Raw genomic sequence first — 21,174 nt, 5'->3', positions numbered from 1 at the left:
ATATCATCGCCTTCAGTTGCTGCACGTAATAATGATTTCAGCAGAATAAATCTTAGGAGGAAACCATGTCTGAATCAAACAGAGTAGGTCGAGATCTATATTTAGATTCATTGCAGTCATAAAGATAAATTTAGTTTTATAAAACACTATATTGGTCAAACAAAATTCCTGCCAAAATCCTACTATCTTTAAAAGTCTTCCTCATTCGCACAAACAGGATCTTATTCTTAGATCGATTTTAAAAGACCTTTTAACCACCGGCAGGCGCAGTCTTTTTAGCAAAAAACAAACACCATAATGAGTCGAAGTGTCTTAATTTGCCCATTAATGCATGATGAACTCTTATGTGCTGGGTAACGTTATTTATGACCACTAAAAATTTTATGTTTTTTTAGGATGTTATAGATAGCTTACCGATGGAGGTGTCGGACAATATACTTTAAGTATGCTGTAGTTACGTAAGTTATAGTTATCACGTTCTATAGAATTGTATAGAAGAGTTAGACGTTAAAGAAGTATCCTGGAAGTGACGTCGCCGAAAATATTCAAGATGTGGTTGGACTCTGGAGGGCACGTGATACATTGCTGATGAACGAATTAAAGGATCTTTAAGATAGTTTTGTTAAAATGTACCTTAACGTACACCATGAAGGTGTTGGCAAAGAAACAAAATTCAAACTTTAGGTTGGCTATGTATATCTTTAAGGCATATCTCCTAATACTCGCACTGCTGTCTAAAGCTTTTACAGTATCGGACATTGATTCAGTTAGGGACGAAGGAGCTGGTATAATTCAGCTAGAACGATACCAGCATCATTAGGATTATGATTAATACCAACGATAATATCTCATACTACAAATTCCGCCATGAATACTAGCATAAGACTTTCTTCTCAGTTTTGTAACAGCATCTGTAATTGAGGAAGGGATGCCAATTCGTTATCTTCCACACTATAATAGTACATCTATTCCACACAAATTAACTTTTTTTTACAAACTTGACGTTAGACTCTCTTTTAGAAATAAAAATACTCTCATCATCTCTCATTCCAGTATACTCAAACATGATCTTCATGATTGGCATCAATTGCACATATCAACGAATTGTAATGCACACATTGATTAAGAATAGAATTGCATGTTCGTGAACACAAAAACCCAATTAAGATGTACATCGAGGCTAGATCTTGCGAATGTGAAGACATTTTTAAACATAAATGAAATAATAGCTATACCCTTATCAGCGACGATTTAATGATATTTAACATACAAAAAGTTTACTATTATTTTAAATTCTTCTGAGTCTTTAAGAATGTTCGAAGATCGTCTACATTTCCATCTCCCGCCTCTCTCCATGTTTTTCCTCAAGATGCAACCCAATACATTTACTTATAAATAAATAATGGATTAAATAGCTAAAAATAACCAGCAAGGAGCATGAAACGACCGATGAAAATGTAAGCAACCATACGAGTGTATAGAATGTGTATATGTCGCAGGCAAGTGGTTGTTTCAGGTAAATAGTTTTCTCCTAGTCAGATAAAACAAAGTTCACTAACTTTGACGAAATCATAATACCACTCAGTACCACTTCAAGAATGGGGAATTTTATACAACTTAAGGAGCCAGAAATCGAAAACGTTATACGAGCTCTGAACGCTAAAAATACGAAAGATATATACGGATTATCAGCAAAGCTACTAAAATCCATAGATACAATGATTTCCAAACAATTGTGTAAATTTCTGAACATGTGTATAGAGGATGGATTTTTCCGACAGAATTGAAAGTTGCTAAGGTAATACCGATTTACAAGAAAGGTGACATTAATGACTGTATAAACTACAGACCTATATCAATATTACCAAGTTTGTCAAAGGTCTTTGAAATTGTACTAAAAGACATGATTGTGCATTATATACAAGAAAATAATATAACAAAATTCCAGCACGGGTATCAGAAAGATAAATCCACCATTACAGCACTTCTAACTTTGGTACAAGAAATTATACAAGGATTTGATCTTCAACAATTTACGCAGATAGCTTTCTGTGATCTCAGTAAGGCTTTTGATAGCGTTGATCATGAGATACTTTTGTATAAGTTGGGGAAATATGGATTTCACTGTACAGCATTGAAACTAATCAGATCTTATCTGTTTGGAAGAAAACAGTGCGTGTACTGGAAAGATCGTCAATCTAAACTAAAAGATATAACAACAGGCGTTCCGTAGGGTTCGGTATTGGGACCCCTTCTTTTTTTGTATATAAATAATTTACCAGAAAATATTCCAATAAGCTCTATGTGCTTATATGCCGACGATACTTCACTTATAAATAGACATACAAATATTGAAATTTTGAAACAGAAAACAAAGCATACAATACGGCGGGCTGAAGACTGGTTTAACACTAATAAATTAAATCTGAATACAGATAAAACCAAGATACTCACCTTTTACACTAACCAAGGGGGTGAGGGAACAAATCAAACAATAAAATTTCTGGGTGTTGCACTGAATGAAACTCTCACTTGGTCAGATGATATAACAAAACTAAAACAACAATTGCCTGGTTCTTTGTACTGTTTGAAAGTTATGGTTAAAAGCTTACCTTTGGAAGAAGTACGAAATGTCTACTTTGCGTATTTCCACAGCATTGCGACATACAAGAAAATTTTCAAACTACAAAAGAAGGCGATACGAATCCTATTGAAAATGGTCCAACGAGACAGTTGCAGAACGCGATTCAAGGAATTAAAGATTATGACCTTACCATCGTGTTTCATACTTGCTTGTGTTAAACACGTTCATAAATATCGAGAAGAATTTTCCATAAACTCATACAAGCATGATTATAGTACGCGTCAAAGAGAAAATTTGGCGATTGCATACCATCGGACAACAAGAACACAAAAATCTTTCAATTTTACAGCGATGAAATTATATAATGCATTACCATTGGAGATAAGGGTAATGAATTCCAGAATGTTCAAAGCCACAGTGAAAGAAATTTTACAGGGAGGAGAATTTTATTCTATTAATGATTTTTTATAAATTTTGAATTTTAATTTATTTTCTTTGTTTTGTGACGATGTATTGTACGCTGTTTGTACCTTATTGAATAAAGAAGAATAAGAGTAAGGATATTATCTGCCTAGGCAAATAGTATATGGCTAAAATATTTTCAGGCAAATTGCACTTTAAGCATTAACTTGTTTGTTCTCTACCTTTTCTAGTCAGATACTATCTGTCTAGGCAAATAGTAAATTTTTGTATTTAGTATTTAAGTCTTCAAGAAATAAATCGTTTATTTCATTTTTATTAAACTTAATAAAAGTATATGAAACTGTTATGTATTTTTTTGAAAATGATACGCAAATAATTTGACTCGTTTGACACTCATTAGTGACTTTAATTTAAGAAAAGTAGGTTGATAACGATAGGAACTACTTTACTTTATTGTGAACAGGTACCTACTTTATATTGCATTGTTGTATCGAAAAATGGTATTTGCCTAAAATAAGCTTAGACAGATACTATTTGTCTTGTCCAATAGTATTTTCCTAGACTTTTAATGATAAAACTGTAACGAACTACTGTTTGCCTAGGTAGACAGTATCTATCTAACTAGGAAAATGCCTACCTGAAATAACTATTTGCCTGCGACATAAAGAATACCTGACTGTATGTTCTCGAACATGTGTCTTTGGAGTGGCAATATGTAGCAAAATAGGCGAGTTTTACTTAAATATTACTACATATAACTTAAAGTTGTATCAACTACTGTGGTCCAAACGAACTCATGCTTGCTTTCAATAGTTTTATGTAGTCAAATGAACCAAATTATTGCTTATTTTAATTAACAGAACCTCAAAATGATTCAAATTTAACCACTTCATATCTAAATAAATTATAAATCATACATCGTTAAGTTCGCCGAGTCATAAAACAACGATATCAACTATAAATAAAGCTCAATTACTAAGTTTGTTCTCTTTCTTAACATAACAAACAAACCAGAACAGGATCCGGTATAACGCACTCGTTTCCGGTAATCTCGCGGTTTTACTATACACGTACTAGTTCCTATGGAATGGGGTCAGTAACTGTGTCGGGGTTGTGGTTAAAACTCGCCGTTCGTAAACAATTCCAACATAACGTACTCGCATTTTTACGATCGTAAAAATAACCGTAACCAAAAAAGATAAGGGATGTTTTGCATATAAAATAAAATGATTATTATGTGTAATAATAAGTGGTGGTAATAATAGTTACTTACAGGACTCGCATGTCCTTGCAGTTATTCAAGTCCGGGATGGAAACCAGCTTGTTCGACTTGAGATCTCTGTAACAAACGGTTTAGTAAATGTAAACCAAGGGTTGCCTATTAAAAGAAACGTTGAAGAAGAGAACTCACAGACTTCGAAGTCGAGGACAGGTGTAACATAACGAAGCGGGTACGCTCGTAATAGCCGCTCTGTCAAGTCGGAGAATTTCCAACAAAGATGTCCCATTTAAACTTGGAAATGTCGATAAACCTTTCGCTTCGGAGAGAATCCTGAAAATGGAAGGAAAAGAGATTGTGAATTTTAAGAATTTTTTTAGTAATACTCTTTAAAAGGTTATTGAACTTAAAAAGAAACAGACCACCCACGTAAGAGGTCAACAGTTAATGAAGCTGTCCGTTTCGTGTCTTGATTATCTCTATTTATGCAACAATCTTCCAAGAACCCAACATGAAAAAAACTACTTAAAAAAATTTAAAAAAAAAGATACTTGCAGCTTTCGAAGTTTTGGTAGGAAGGAAAATGCGTGGGCATCGACGGCGAGAAGTGGATTCCTCTTCAACTCCAATTGAGCCAGCGAAGGTGTCCTTTGCAGAAGGCCTTTAGGGATGTACTTGATTCGGTTGCCTGATATCGACCTGCGGACAGATGAATAGCAGTTTACGTCTCCCTGTGTATGACGCCATCAATCAGGTTGAGATGAGAGAAGAGGTGGAGTGGGTTGGGAAAAGTGAGATTGAAAAGAACCAATCTGGGTTGATGTTGTCATCATGAACGCTTACTTAACGATCTATCATCTCGGTTAAACCGAAAAGAGCAGAAAAAAAGATAAATTATCTCGCTTACTGCATTAATTAATCGTAAAACTTCTCCCCCCGCGTGCTTAAAATAATAATTTAACTTAAATTTTCTTGAAACTGCGAAAATTAACACCGTAAAGTTTCGTCGTTTTCAAGACAACTTCCTCTTAGGTTAGGAAAAGGTCTTGAAACAAAAATCGATTTAAGATTTTTGGTTAAGATTTCTTAGACAAAATGACATGCAGACAAAATTGACCTTGAATGGGAAAGATAAAGATTTCGTTCAGAGACTTGAAGGTCATGCTGGTCGTAAATTTTCGTCCCAAAAAAAGGAGTCTCTTTCCTGAGGACTTTAGTGTCAGACTGAAGTAATGAGAAGATCTATTTGAAATCGAGTGGAGGGGTTGGAAATGGGTGACGGTTATGTGTGAATATTCTTTATGGTGGTGATGCCTTATTTTTATGGGGGAGGAAAAATATTGGAGTTACTCACAATTCACGAAGTGATGATAATTTGGTTACTGCCTTTGGGATTTGCGTTAATAAATTATCACATAACTCCCTAAAAAAATACAAATTCCATTTCCTCATGTATGTGGATATTTATAATAAAGTACTTACAGGATGCGTAAAGAAGTTAAATTGGCGAAAGCTTCATCTTCGATTTCCCTGATTTGATTCCGTTTGAGGAGTCTGCAAGAAAACGTACTTGTAAATCGAAATTTAACCTGACCATCTACGAGCTCGATATCAATCAAATGCAGACTTCGACCGCTACCGCCGTCGAAATGTCAGGCTAATAAACCTCGAACGACCAGGAAATGTCTCTGGCGGAGAGGATTCAAGGGGGATTTATTGGACTTATTCCAAGCGAAAATTGCGACTCCATAATTTTATACGGCTAATACTATCTTTTCGACGATAACCTGAGGGTTTAATGCTCTCAAAACCGTATTTCTGTTGATTCCACGGTTTATTAGAACGAATTTACGACGACTTTAAGTGTTATTAAATAAAATTTATTTTTAACTCCAACAAAATCTATGTTTATATTAAAATTAATCACATAATTGTAGGGTATTTAAGTTGATACATAACTATTAATTATCTAAATCCTAAGGCTTAACGAGGTCAAAACCACAAAAACCCTTTTCACAGATAACGCAACGTTTCCAAATTAATTTTGCGACCTATCTCACGTCTTATCGTACTGTTGGATATTAGTTATAGAGATATATCACAAATTAATTATCGAAACGAAAATTGAAATAATTTTCTTTCTAAATTACATAATTGCTTATTTAAAGAATTAAATCTTAATAACATTTTTTTTTATTGTGTCAATTCTAGGAGATTTTGGAAAGTTTTTAGATAAGGCGCGGTTATCTCGGTTAATCCGAGGGGGTTGGAAACTTTTCTTAGCGATAGGCACCTAATGAAAACAATAATATCCGGGTTCTTGCGTTTATTGACCAAAGAAACTAATTCAAAGTTAGTTTTATATCATCGGCTTTTACACGCAAAAGTGATTCGGGGCATCGATTTCTCATCTTCAAACTAAGAAGTAGTGTTTGCAACTTTTGCACGTATCTAACCGAGATATAACCGCGTTTTGCCCAACTTTTCAATTGGTCAACGATCAAATTTATGGTGGTAATAAAAATAGATTTCTTGGAAATTTAATGGTATTGTAAAGTTTGGAATTTTAGTGCAAGATTTTCTTGGTGGAGGAGCCGGATTTTATGTAAACATTTTTGTTGTACTAAATTCAAATAGTTTTAAATAAAATACATACTTTCGTTAAATTTGCTGGTCTGATCTGTTAGTGAGGTAGGATTTCAACCCAAAATACCGTATATCTTCTGATTTAGTTCTAAATCTAATTCTGGAAATTCAATACAAATCGCACTAATCGATCTTTGTTTTTATTTGCTTATTAAAAGTCTTTGATCTCTTGCTAATGGTAATCGTAAGATATTTTGACTGGCATCTGTCTTTTTTGTATTAATGTGAGCCAGCGTGCCCCATTTTTTCCTGCAGAGTTTTAATAATAGAACGTAGAAAAGATAAATCGTCTGACGTCTTCCTATTTTTTCAGCACTTATTGATGCATCAAAGAACTAAAATACAGGCTCACCATTATGTATATTGTACTTACGATTTTCTTATGTACATGCATACATACTTATGTTTCGTATTTTCTCGTACACGAAACATATTGTATTACAAAAATCTAATATTTGCTCATTGCTTGAACTGAAATCCAATCTTTGAACTCAAACCTAGTTGATTTATCGTTTACAAATTTCTGACAACCATAATTATTAATGAATGATGTATAATGTGGAACATTCCAAGTCCGTGATGTTGTTCACCAACTTTAAGTTTCTCTAATAGTTCTTTCAAAAATTGATAGTTTCTGTAAGCAGCTATTGCAGACTTATTTGCAAATTTTTAATTGTAAATTGCACCGTAATACCGTTATTGATAAAATCAATGAGACAAAGCTGGGTAGAATACGTACTTCAAAGAAAAAACGAACCAACAAGGAAGACCTAAACTCACGTAGCAAGGAATTGGATTTCGAAGGTTCGTAACCGTCACCAATGACAATGCACCTTTGAGGAGAGCAACGCAGGGCTGTGACGTCAAGACAGAATTGTAAAATATTTAAACAGAAAACTCACTTGAATTACAAAATTCTATTGTGGAAGGCTGTCAAATAAAAACCAAGCAATCCCTTCAATATTTTGGATACGTGGATGTACTCATAATATACAAAATTGGAGTAGTATTAATGGCTATGTTATTCCAAATCCACAACCTCGGTTAACAAAAGATTGGGGTGAACCGAATTGTTATCAGCCGGAGTTTTTGAAAGACAATATTTAGCAGTTATTTACATAAAATAATTGACAGCGATAAATGTTATATTTGAAGATCAAAATAGAGTCACAAACCAATTCGATGTGGGAATACAATTTCAGAGTGGAAATAGAAAGATCATCATACAGAAAATTAGACACATTGAGGAAGAGTAAATTCTACGCAGATACTTTGAAGTAATACTTATTAAGAAGGACGGTTCAAAAGGAGACGAGAACAGTGATGGGCAATAGCTTTCCTGCAACTCGCCACTAGTTGGCCTATTCATCAGGTGTCTGCTCGTAAATTTTTTTATCCCTATAAAAACAAAAAAAGGAGTGTTGGACTGAGCTTGGGTTGGGTTGGGTTTTATAGGTTTGCAGGTAAATGGCACCTGAAAAGACCGAGGCCATTATGATGAAGAGCAGGAAAATTAAAAAAAGAAATGGAAATCGATGTGGAAGGCTGTAAAATAAAAACCAAGCAATCTCTTCAATATTTTGGAGTAATGTTAGGTAAATATCTGAGATAGAAAGACCACATCAAATACATAACAGACAAGACGCACAGGACGGTAAGTTCAATGCAAAGGGTTGTGGGGTCAATATATGGACCAAGCAGTAAAAAGAGAAACTTGATTGGGCCTGTTATCTATTATTGTTATTATATTCAAGGAGGAATTTTAATAAGAACTTTAAGTACATACAGAACAAGCTCAACAGAAGCTCTGCAATTTGAAGGAAACTCACTACCAATGGGTTTACTAATTAAAAGAAGAGCAGTAAGCTGGGACAAAGATTTCGACGTACGTAATGTGTAAAAAGAAATAAAAGAATGGAAACAAAGACTTTAAATTGATGGGTGAAGAGAGTCTGGAATGAAGACTACCATCTTAGTCAATTTTTAATGGGACACAGATGCTATACTTATGTCTACATAAAAGAGCAACAATAGACGATGTTCAACATACCTTCTATCATTGTCCCAGATGAATGACTGAGAAAGAATATCTGAATACTTGCGTGCTCAAATCATACCACAGAATACGGTAGATCGTATGTTGAACAATGTGGAGGAACGGAATACCATAACGGCATTTGTGAATGGAATTTTGGTTGAGAAAGAGAGAGAGAGGAGAGAGTACGACAAATGGCCCTTTCGGCCCTATCTTGCCCCCTTAGTTGGGTATGTAACAAAACTATAAGTAATTACAAGGTCTGTTTTGCTGCTTTTTCTGTATTGTCCTGGTAGAACCGTGCTACCAAGATGAAAAATTGAAAAATGGCAATAACAAGGGAAGAAGAAGTAAACTAAACGGGCAAAACGCCGAAGGAGATGTACGAAGGAGGTGACAATTTTAGAATTACTAAAGAGTCTGTCGTATTTTATGTGTTTTATCTTTTCGGCGATGGTGTGGACCATATGAATGGAAGGAAACATTTCTCTGGATGAGAAATCGTTGAAGAGAAAATTGGTGAGGAAGAGAAGAGTAGAGGCTGAAGTTAGAAGAGTGGAAAAGTAAAGCCGACGATAATCACGATGGGTTGATGGTTAAAGCGCGACCTCGTTATTTCTGGCCTCTCGTGGAGATTTGGGGAAGCATTGTCTGGTCACCCAAGAAACCAAGTCCAGGTGTCTGTTCGATTATCCCTGATGTCCTTAAAACAATAAACGGGTTCATATATTTATTAGATTTGACTTGGGTATCAGTTTATTCCGTATGTCTTGGGTGTCTAAACTTGTTAGATTGTAAATCAACATTTAGATAACAGAAGGTGTATCTCGGAAGAAACTCAATGTTAGTTACAATTAAATCTGTTAGCAAAAAGGAAACAAAAATCATCTTTAGATCATCCAGACAAATTTTGGACTAACAATAAGTGTATTCTGATCTGTAGATCAAGAAATTACACAAGGTGGACAAGCTTTGGTCAGGATCTTTAAGTCTATCAACACATAGCCATAATAGGGCCGTTAAGGTCAATCGATTAGAAAGACCGTCTTTCAAAAAATCGGTAATCTAAATTAAATTAGACGGATTAGTAACGTTTTCACGTTCGAAAATTGTTTAATTTTTGCAATAATTAATGTATAAGTTTAAAATTCCCCACCTCCGACTCCAGATGACGTTTTAAGTAAGAAGAAAGAAATCACAGACGTTACGCTCGCTAACGTTTTCTTCTGTTTTCTATTAGCGCATAAGATTTGTAGCATTGTCTCTCTCCAGGAATTTTATTGATTTTTGTACGCTCCAATCGTACGCTCAAATTTGAGTGATGTACTTTGGAATTCGCGCCCTGTAGTTTCAAACTTTATTATTTTTTTTTTGAAAAACTAAGCCTCAGAATCAAAAATTAAAAAATATGGGGTCAATCAATTTTTAAAAAATTTCGAATAAGCCAATAAAAAAAAATACTTAACGGCCCTATAGTAATTACTTTATCGCATTTTCAAGTTAAAGCTAGGTAACTGACAAGTCTATCTTCGAAAAATCATATATGGGCTGCAAGCTGTTTGTGCGGTAGGCAACGTAAGTCTAATGTCTTACCAAGTCTTACTAGTGTCTTACGTAGTGTTCATTGCCATGATTATCTGCTATTGATAAAAAAATTATTGGTCATAACTTAAAAACAAATTACTATCGGGAAGTGTTTTCGCCGTTTTTGCAAAATAATGTATAGACGCGTTTTATTAAATGTATTCCATAATTTTGCCGTACACTGCATTCATTATTAGTTTAATTGCAGCTGCCAGTTTTGATATACGTAATACGTGATTGCATATTAAGCAGGTGTTACCAAAAGTTTAGTCCACTATAGCTTTCCTCATCGTTTATCGCTTTCCACGAAGAATCTGTAGCAAGTTTCCGGATGGTTAAAAATTAATTAATGGTGAGATAGCTTGTGCTGATCTCCCAAAATGTTAGTTTTCTTTGCTTGATATCAAATACATTAATGATTTTGCTTAGTTCAATAAACTCATTGTTTTGACTTCTATGATCGTTGTGCATTTGGATTAATTTGAATATTTTTGAATTTCAATCTCCTCAATATAGTTTATAATTTTCAAAACGTTGAAACTATTAACAGCACTGATATCAATTTTCTAACAGAACACCTTCTTAAAGCAAGAGATTTCGTTTCACTTGAGATCCTAGTGAGGTTAAGGGTTTCTCTAACTTTATTAGTTTTTCTATGTAAAGCTCTTAACAATCTTACAATCAAGTTTCTCCGTTTGGTTTCAACTAAATGTAATACCCCTGCGGTAAAGGACAAAGCTCGTAATAAAATTAGGAGGTTATGATAAACATCGCAGTAATTCTCTACTTGTGACTAATTAGATTGAAGAGTGCCTAATTTAAGATTGCACAGATTAAAGGAATCTAAATTTGTTTTTCAAGTAATGTGATTCAAGTATTCTTCGTACTGGAATCAAAAAAGTCATCACAGATTACTCCTTTCATTGACTCTTGTGTTCTGTTGTTGCTACCCATGTTTCGACGATCAAAACACGATACGTTCGACGAGATTCTTGTGTTATATTAGGATCGCAAGAACTTGCAGGACAGACGGTGCCAGAAATGATATCACCTTTATAAGACAATTAATTATAATTTTGGAAAATTGTAATAGAATAAAATTACACCAAAATCAATAAATATAAACTTAATTAGATTTATTAATTTTTTAAATAATCTTTGATATTTAACACATCTTGTTTACGAGGCTTTATTTATATTGTTAAAAATATTTATTGAAAAATCCAAACAATTAAGATATTTTCTTAGAATAAACTTGTGTTGAAACAAAATTTCTACCTGTTCATGAAATTCAGTTATTCTCTAACTTTGTTTGCGAAGGATAATTGAAGCAAACCAACTCAAAGACTGTCTGTTCGTCTCGTTTCTCTTCCTCTGGGAATTAAACAATTAGTATTCCGCGTCTACCAGCGAGGCAGACAATAATTAATTAAAAGTGCTAAACTAATTTCGCAAACTTTTATAGATATTAAGCCCAAATCTGTTTGATTTAAAATAACTTCTTTAATTAGTATACATTAAAAAAACCCCATTTTAAATTTACTTACAAAACTGTCAAGTTATCCATCATTGGAAAAGCATCTCTTGGAATCGATGTAACCAGATTATTTCCGAGATTCCTGAAAATAAAATCACATCAAACAAACATCGCAATTATTTTGTTGATAACGAGTATGGATGGTGTTGAAAATTTCAGGAAATTTTGTTCGTATGGTGTCGCCAATTCGTTTGCCAATTAAATTCGTCGTGTTTTTTTTTGGTCATATTGTGTATTGTTATCGGTTTTAATCCGATTTATTGTTGTAGCATATAAATTTGGATTTTAATTCCAAATCAAACTATTAAATAAATTTTATTTTTTTAGGTTACAACAATAAAATCGTTTTAAAGTTTGTGTGCATATGAAATTTTTATGTACATATACATTTTCGTTTTAATGGTATTGTTTGCTTTTTTTTGTATATTTTGGTCCTGGTTACTCACAGGACCTCGAGGGAATGCAGCGGCTCCAGTGCCTCAGTTGGCACGCCCCGCAAACGGTTGCTGTCCAAACGTAAGTTTCTCAGCTCGTGGAGTGTTCGGAAAGTGAATCCATCCAGTCTCCATATCTCATTCTGGCCCAGCTGCCTAACCCAACACACAATTGCACTTACAACACACATAAATTCCTCTAGGTTTAAAACAACGTTGAATTCTAGCTCCAGATTCAAAACATACTTTTAATTTTTGTTTTGTAATAAAATTGGCGAACGAAAATTTTTTTCCATAATAAACTAGTACAATTCTTCATGTCAAGTAAATTTTTAAAAGTAACTACTTGTTTACGATGGTGTTTGGGAAAACGTAAAGGGGGAAATTTACTATAGTATTGTTTCGCGCAGAACTTAATAACTTCAACGCAAGCATTACGCTTTCATTCAACTGTCAAGTTGGGAATATTTACGGGGCTGTGGAATTGTTTGCTGCGGTCGTGGAATCGCACAAAGGCTCCCGGTTAAATGGACCGAACTAAGATGCGGTTTCCTCTTACATTTGTCGAGAAGTCGACCCGATTCCTACTACGACCACTTCTCTACAAATTCCATTTTTCAATAGAAACGGCTCAACTTAATGATCTGGTGGTTTACAAGATGTCGTTCAACATTTTCAATGATAAGCAAAAAAATAAAAATAAAACCGTTTCATTTTTTTTTACCTTTTCCCCTAGCAAATTTCTCTCCATGATGTTTACGTTCCTCTTAAACCAGATCTAAGCTTTTGTTTGTTCTCTTATTATTTTACTAAATGGGGTCCATTTAGGTCAGAAATAATAAGAGACTGGTGAAAAGCTTTTCATCCCTTTTCTTTAAAGGCATTCTTTTTCGACAAGGATTAAACTCATTACAGTCGGAAATAGAGGGGGTGCTTTCTAATTAATGAAGAAGCCAGACATTGTTCACTTTGAATAATTTTTTTTTAAGGAATTCCTTTACTTGACGTGAAGAATTTTTTAGTTTATATAAAACGGGATGAAAAATGAAATTAATGATAAAAAAATTAAATCTTACAGCGTTTGAAGTTGGCGTAATGGTAAAAATGCGTTTACGGGAATGTCTAATAATCCGCACCCGTGCAAATCCCTGCAACAAAATCGAAAAATAAGTTAGGGAAAAGTAAGGATTATTGACGTTGTTGAACTTTGTGAAACTCCAATAATCAGAAACGAGACCTCGTCAATACCTGTCAAGAAGTTTTTGATAAGCGCGCAACTTTTAATGATGTTTCCTTGCAAACTCCCTAGTGTGCACAAAGTAAATTAGTTAACTCTTATCTGGAAGTGACGTTGCCTTCAAAGATCCCTTATTAACTTTTCTCCTCGGTAATATGTGCAAAAAATATATAATACTATAAGAATTTAGCGACAAATAAATATTGAAGTTGCCATGATCCGAAATCCTAATGAAAATCTTATTAAATTAAACTCCTATTAATCGAAGGTTCTATTGAAGTTTCCATCGTAGATTCTATCGAAGGTTTATGGGCTATAATTGTAAACAGCGTGTGTTGGGAGCAAATTTCCTGTTGGCGATAAGCTTAAGTGCCTGTCAGAGGCGTGTTCCTACTCCATTGGGGAATCAATTATCAAGACCATTTCACCCTCAGGATATTAAGTTCATCGGTTGGGGTTTTGATTCAAGTCGTAAATGTTTAATTCTAAAGAGATTCTCCTGGTTTATGGTTGAACGTAAAAATTTTATTGATAATTATAAAGTACATTATAGAATCATGATGACTATACTTTTAACCCCCTCCACTTTAAAGTTATGTGAATAAAATAAATTTTTATTTTAAATAAGTTGTAAGAGATAATTTTTTAGAAACTGTAGGTATAAATAGGTTAATGCAGTTTAAAATCGATTCTCATTAATGATTAACTAAAATTCCATGACTATAGATAGTATAAAGGGCAAAGCTTTTAAGATTAATATCAATTAAAGTTGAAACATTTGTAACCCACATATAGGAATAAACCTGCCATTCTTGCTTGTTCTTATATAAAATAACCCAAGATAAACGAATAAGATCTTTCTAGGCGTCGATGTGCGTTAATTCTTATAAATATATCGCTGATGAAGTAAAGAGATGTCACAGTTTTTCTATTTTGTACGGTACTTTGATAAAAACAAAGCGATCAGAAATTTTTTAAGTCTTCAACCACTATAAAAGCTTCTCCCCGAAGCTATAGGCATCGCGATCTTAATACCAGTATCCACTTTTTGATCAACAATTAAATTATTACTTAATACATCACACAGGCTGAAGTTAAGTATTAATGATTTGCTCTGATCAGGAAATTCAAAACCAAAAGTCTTGGATAAATTGCTAATACAGTGAAATTCCCCTAACTCGAATCACTAAGGGAGCGGAAGAAAACTTCGAGTTATGGAGAATTCGAGTTAGAGAAAAATTAGTAGAATTTTAGCTCTAAAGAAAAAAAATAGAAATGTACTTTTTTAATAGGTACGTATATTTAAAACAGAAACCTTAATACTACTATAAGTAGAAAATTAAGCAAGCTTTTTAAAGTAATCCGTAATTTTCTTTTGGCTTAAAGTGGACAACCGCTCTTTGTCGAAAAAATCTTGTATTAAATGTAAAGAATTATGAATATTATCTGGAACGAGAGTAAGAAGTAACAGAGTTACAACGTAAGTCTGCTAATTCTGGTGAATTACTCCCAATTAGGGAAACAAAGTTGACTAGTGTTTCATTCAAAAAGGCTTTATTCAAGTTGTGTCAAGCTTTCAAGCCAAAATGGGCTCATTCTCAAGACTAAAAACAATGAAAAACAAGCGTTACAAATTAATTTTGAGGTTAATTCTTATTTAAAACATCTTACCAAATAAGAACGTGACTAAATTCCTAATTTATAATTTTTTTTTTTTTTGATCCAAACTTCCCCAAAAAAGTCAATCATGTAATTTAATGCAATGAACCAAATAACAACGTGTTATATGTCTAGAACATTCTCTTTTGATAATACAAAGGTTTCAAGCTTTCTAAGAGAGGAATAAGTTTTATCAAATGTAGGCATAGAAATAAGTATTTCATTTTCAAGATTATCATCACCCTCATCTGATTCTGAAACAATAAGAACATTATGTTTGTTTCAAGAGTCTGTAGTTTCTGAGCCAGAGTCTATGTGGTTTGATTCTGTACTTAAAATTACTTACAGAGCGGATTAGAATATTTTATTCTTTGGTAAATTCGACTTAGAGAGATAAAAATACATTTGAAACCTAGTCAAACGCTTGAGTTTACAAAACTTATTCGACTTAGAGGATAATTCGAGATATAGAAGTTCGAGTTAGGGGAATTTCACTGTACTTTAAATAGTCGTCGTAGCATGGTATCACCTTCAATGAGTTCAAATTCTGTTGTCACGTGATTTCCTGTCTAATTTTCTTGTCACGACTACTGCGAAACCTACTGCTGACTCTTTTTAGTTGCTGGAAGACATTCAGGTACACATACTTACAGGACTAATGCTGCCCGGTAAGTCTCTGAGGAGGAAGAACGTTGGAAGGTCGACCCATCTTGGTTAGGGATGCAGAATTGTTTAGAATTTAGAATATTTTCCGCAGCGTCTTCAGCAGCATTTTCGGCAGCGTCTACATTTTCGTCCACCCTTTCTTCTAAACCAAACAGCCGGACATTCGAAGACCGAGTGTACTGTTCGAGACGATCGTAGTCTTTACGCAGTTTAACATTATTTCTTTCCAACTCGTCAATCCTTTTCTGCTGGCTCTCGAGAAGATTTGCAACACTCGCTTCGATATCTGAAGCCAGTTTTTGTGACATCAAGTCGTAGTATTCACTATTTTCTGACAGGCAATCTTTTAATGTTTGTTTTAATAAATTCTTTATTTCGGTTATTTGATTATCATTGAAAGTGGACATGATGATTATGAAAATGTTCAGGTAAACATTTCAGGTAAACATTTTAGGTAATTCAGGTAAATAGCTTTTTCCTAGTCAGATACTATCTGCCTAGGCAAATAGATTTATTCCATTTATTTCAGTCTAAATTCTTCTATCCTAGGCAAATAGCATATGGCTAAAATATTTTCAGGCAAATAGCTCTTTAAGCATTAATTCGGTGTATGCAATTATCAAAACAAGTAAATTTTTATTAAACTTAATAAAAGTATATGAAACTGTTACGCATTTTTTTTGAAAATGATACTTAAATAATTTGATTCGTTTGACACTCATTAGTGACTTCAATTTAAGAAAAGTAGGTTGATAACGATAGGAACTACTTTATTTTATTGTGAACAGGTACCTGCCCTATTAGACAAGTGACTATTTGTCTTGTAAAATAGTATTTGCCTAGACATTTAATGATAAAACTGTAACAAAGTACTGTTTGCCTAGGCAGACAATATCTGACTAGGAAAAAGCTATCTACGTGAAATAATTATTTGCCTGCGATATATATTCTATTTCGTCACTTAAGCAGATGAAGAAATTAATGGACTTGTGAGACCTTGACGACAACTTGGAAATGTATTCATAAAAAATCTAAACCAAAACATTTAAGAGAGCACACTTAGTAGCACGGTACCAAAGAAGTTTACAGTCTTAGTATGGAACGAAACCTTACAATTGGCCTTAAACGGAACTACCAAAATACAATTTTTTATTACCTAATAACAAAACTAAGCAAGCATCAATATGATAAAGCTTTCATCAAACTTAATAGTTGAAAATGGCCTTCCATAAGATGCCATACGTGCAATCACTATTAACAATGAAATAATTGTTGAAAACCCTGTTCGGATACAGACAAAAAGAAGTAGTGTTACATTTAAATCATTCTGAGAGCTGCAACCTGTTGAGAGGTGAAGAAACAACTTGTTTTAGGACACTTTAAATTGAAAGTTTGTATACTTTGTACTACATATGATACAAATACTTTAATTTAAATGCTGAAATGAGTGATATGGTATTTATTTACAGTTAATGCTCCTTGAACTCCTTCAAATGTTGTTTCAAATAGGAAAATAACCTGGTTGGTTTCAGAACATGTCCGTATCATATTGGCAAAAACAGCATGCACAGAAAAATTAGAGGCACAAATATTGAAATTCATTTATGAAAATTGTAAAACAAGTATTGGAGAAATTTTGACTTAAGTAGATAGAAGCAGGTCCCCTGTTTGGAGAACGCTTCATCAGCAGCTAATATACTCCATAATAAGGTCTATTAACGGATTATATCGAGGAGGTCCCTATAGCTCCGCTAAACTATACTGCTAAGACTCTTTTTACTATTAAAGCTACATTTGCTAAAATGGAATGTTTAAGTTTCATAACGATCACATTTGGTTTTGCTTACTATTCACGTCACACCTCAACAGCATTTCTGTGTAAACATCAGAATATGATAGCGCACCGGTTGTTTTATTGCCAGTCTATATTGAACACAATTTCTGCCATGTGAAGGATTTAACATCATTAGCTAAGCCGTTATTTTATTTAACAAATTTCAGCAACTTCTAGACTATATCGAGTGGCAAAGATCACAAAATTTCAATAAATATTAACACCATGAAAATCATAGAAAAAAATGTTGCAAAAAAAATTAAAACGGAATTGGAAGAATTTTGGAAGATATTATTGAATTTCAAATAATTCACTTCCTATTTTCGTGTCGTTTTAGTTACATGAATCTTTTCGATTTAAAAGGAACCATAAACAATACTTGATAATTATAACAAATATTTCCTGGTAAATTTTTATATAATAATAGATATTTTGTTGGGATAAGAGAATAAAATAAATTGTGTAACTAATAGAGTCGTTTTGTGGTTTTACCGTTATATCTTGGCAGTTTCTCATTCTGTACGTGACCGGATCTCATGATGCGGTAAAAGGATAAAATGTCCTGCCCCGCAAACAATAAATCCCCCAAATTATACCCGGAAAGTTCCAACGTCGTGACGACGACGCCCTAAGAATGTTGTCGCAGTTCCAAATAAGCATTTGGAAAACGAATGGTGTAGCGAGAATCTGAAATTGTTATTGCTCCCAATTAAGCCGAGTAACGCACGAGACGACGTTTCGCGGTTATTTCCACGTTTACGTCGTCTTCGTACTCGCTGCGTATAGCTGACGTTTCCAGGATTTCCCGGATTTCTCGGATTAAGTGAAATACAGCGATATGCTTTACCATTAATTCGAGGTAATTGCATGCAATTAAACGTGATATCTGCGTACTTCGTTGTCACATAAAAGCGAAACCGACGCATATGTCAGAGTGTGGCCGGTTTTGATCTAATTCGGGAGTAAGTGCTCAATAATTCTTCTGAAATTGAACGGGATTACTGCACACGTTCGGACCAAGTTAAGCTCTTGATTTAAGAGAGACTTCGTCGACGGATAGCGTTCTAATTAGAGTCTTCCTCTTGAGATATGGGTATGTATATAAAGAGTAAAAAAAATTATATAAGTTGTAGGTATCAAGAAGTTAAATCGGGAAGGAAAAGAATGTAGGAAGTTGAAAGGGGAAATGATTGATAAGGTTTCCTTTCAGTTGATGCACGAACGAGACAAAGGACGTAGAGAAATGATGGACCTTGGCCGATAAAACTCATGGAGATGGGCGGCATAAAATCGCCCTCGTCCTGAAAAACAGACAGCTATTATATCGAAGCACGAAACCTCGAAGGGTAAAGAATGGACAACGCGTGACCTGGATAGATTTTTTAACAACTGTTTTTTCAAAAAAAAATGATAAAAAAAATTAAATTAGAATCCGGCGCATCCACCATTTATTATCAAGTATACTAGAAAATGTGATAACGGACATAGTAATACGATTTACTTAGTTTTAATCCAAACTAACGTCTTTATAAATCATAAATGGAATAGGAGTACATGTAGCTAAGGCAAATACATGTTCCACCCACAAAGGCCGTAAATATTCATTTGGGAGCATGCAACCTCAAAAAAGTCCACCGCTCGCTTCCTGCATTTATTCTTACCTCCGGCATCTCCACGGATTTATTGTTCCTTTTCCAGGGTTAATATTCCTTGAGATAGAGCCAGAACGACTCGGAACTCTTGTTTCGCAGGATGATATTTAATGTATTACGTGCAGGGAAAGCAATTTTCTTATCAATACAATCTCAAAAATTTCTTTTCTTTGTCTTTTGCACAAAGTTTTTTAAAACCAATTACCATAAATTCCATGTTAAACTCGGGTCATCAACCCCATTGCAACCGCCGTTGAAAGATAACGCCCCCATGTTCGTTTCGCCCAGCACCCCTTCTTTCACTTCCGCGGGGCGAAAATATTGTTTGAGCGAGCGGCAACAATACGTTCGCCTAAATAATTCATGAGCATATTAGGCGATCCTGCTGGATTCGGCCTTTCATGGCTCCATTCGGATTTCAAAGACGCTATCGCAAGATCTCGACTAAGATACGACAGTATAAACCTACTTTCTTGGTTCGAGTGTTGCCGATAAAATGAGACGGATTCCGCCTTTTTATCTTTCATTCCAAAAAACCAGTAGTACGTATTAAATTTATTATGAAAATTCAGTTCTTGTTCAAGAATATTACCTTGGCATATATCTGTAAAGTCTAATATTCAAAAGAAATAGAATTATTAATTCGCGCCCTCACGCCAATAAACTTAAGAGTATCGTGCAACATGTGATTATTGATGTATTAAATGTTACATGAAAAGTCGAGTATCGCCATAATCGTATAAGAATAGCACGAAATAATTGGGAGGGAATTTGGGTCTATGTTAGAAAAGCAATTTGAGCAATAAGATGTTTCTAATTTACAAACAGAACAATTATCAAGCTGTGTTTAGGAAATTAAAACAATAATAATGAAAGAAAGCAAGAAAAAGATATTATTCCACGATTAAAAATTGTTGAAAAAGATATAAAAGAAAAAGAGATAAATTATTTAATGATGGAAAATACAACAGTCCTCGTTTTCTATCCCGTTTTTGTTCTCTTTTCAGTCTGTCTTAATTTTTTTCTTATATTACCAGTCTTCCTCTTCTCTTTCCAATCTCCGTTCAGTCTCTTTGTTATAATATCAGTCTCCTTTCTGTCTTCCTCCTCTCTGACAAGAGTTATTTTGCTCTATTCACTCTTTTTCTTTTATTATAACTCTGTTTCCAGAGTTCATCCTTTCTGCCCAATCCTTTTCGTCTTTTGTCTTTCTTTCTATTAGCAACCTATGTAGAGACCCCTTCTCTGAGTCAACCCTCGTCTCTGTACAGTCCCCCTTTCGCTATCCAAATTTTGTTCAGTCTCTTTCTTCTATTACAAGTTTGTCCTCAGACTTTCTCTTCTCTGTATAGTATTAATTTTTCTGATCAATTTCTTTCATCCATTACGAGTCTATTTCTAGCATTCATCTTCTCTGCATCTGCGCAGTTTCGAGTCAGTTTCTGGTCTATCCAGTTTTTATTTTCTCTAACCACTTCCTTGTATACCCATTTCCAGTCTTCCTCCTTGTGCAATAATTTTTCTGGAATTTACAGTCTCTTTCCAGTTTCTTGTCTCCATACACCGTACTTCTTTTCTTTCCTGTTCCTACTCATTTTCTTACTTTCATTACCAATCTCAGTTCAGCACCCTTTTGCTTCTTAATTAAAAGGCTTTAAGCTATC

General features: G+C 34.1%; 1 protein-coding gene across 2 annotated transcripts in view; it reads right to left on the bottom strand.

Moving 5' to 3' along the window:
* Nucleotides 1-21,174, bottom strand: part of LOC111424244 (G-protein coupled receptor rickets) — a 121,798-nt gene that overhangs the window by 11,066 nt on the left and 89,558 nt on the right. The window contains exons 4-11 of one of the 2 annotated variants that reach the window (XM_023057728.2): nucleotides 13,539-13,610; nucleotides 12,475-12,618; nucleotides 12,039-12,110; nucleotides 5,709-5,780; nucleotides 5,581-5,649; nucleotides 4,782-4,925; nucleotides 4,419-4,559; nucleotides 4,281-4,346 (exon numbers count right to left, since the gene is read on the bottom strand). In XM_023057728.2, the coding sequence (XP_022913496.1) occupies nucleotides 4,281-4,346; nucleotides 4,419-4,559; nucleotides 4,782-4,925; nucleotides 5,581-5,649; nucleotides 5,709-5,780; nucleotides 12,039-12,110; nucleotides 12,475-12,618; nucleotides 13,539-13,610 (780 nt within the window). The remainder of the gene's footprint in view (nucleotides 1-4,280; nucleotides 4,347-4,418; nucleotides 4,560-4,781; nucleotides 4,926-5,580; nucleotides 5,650-5,708; nucleotides 5,781-12,038; nucleotides 12,111-12,474; nucleotides 12,619-13,538; nucleotides 13,611-21,174) is intronic. The other variant, XM_023057729.2, reaches the window with a different exon arrangement.

This window comes from Onthophagus taurus, chromosome 11 (assembly GCF_036711975.1).
Source record: "Onthophagus taurus isolate NC chromosome 11, IU_Otau_3.0, whole genome shotgun sequence".
Lineage (NCBI taxonomy): Eukaryota > Metazoa > Arthropoda > Insecta > Coleoptera > Scarabaeidae > Onthophagus > Onthophagus taurus.
The sequence above is the reverse complement of the archived record's forward strand: the minus strand, read 5'-3'. Positions and strand labels throughout refer to the sequence as shown.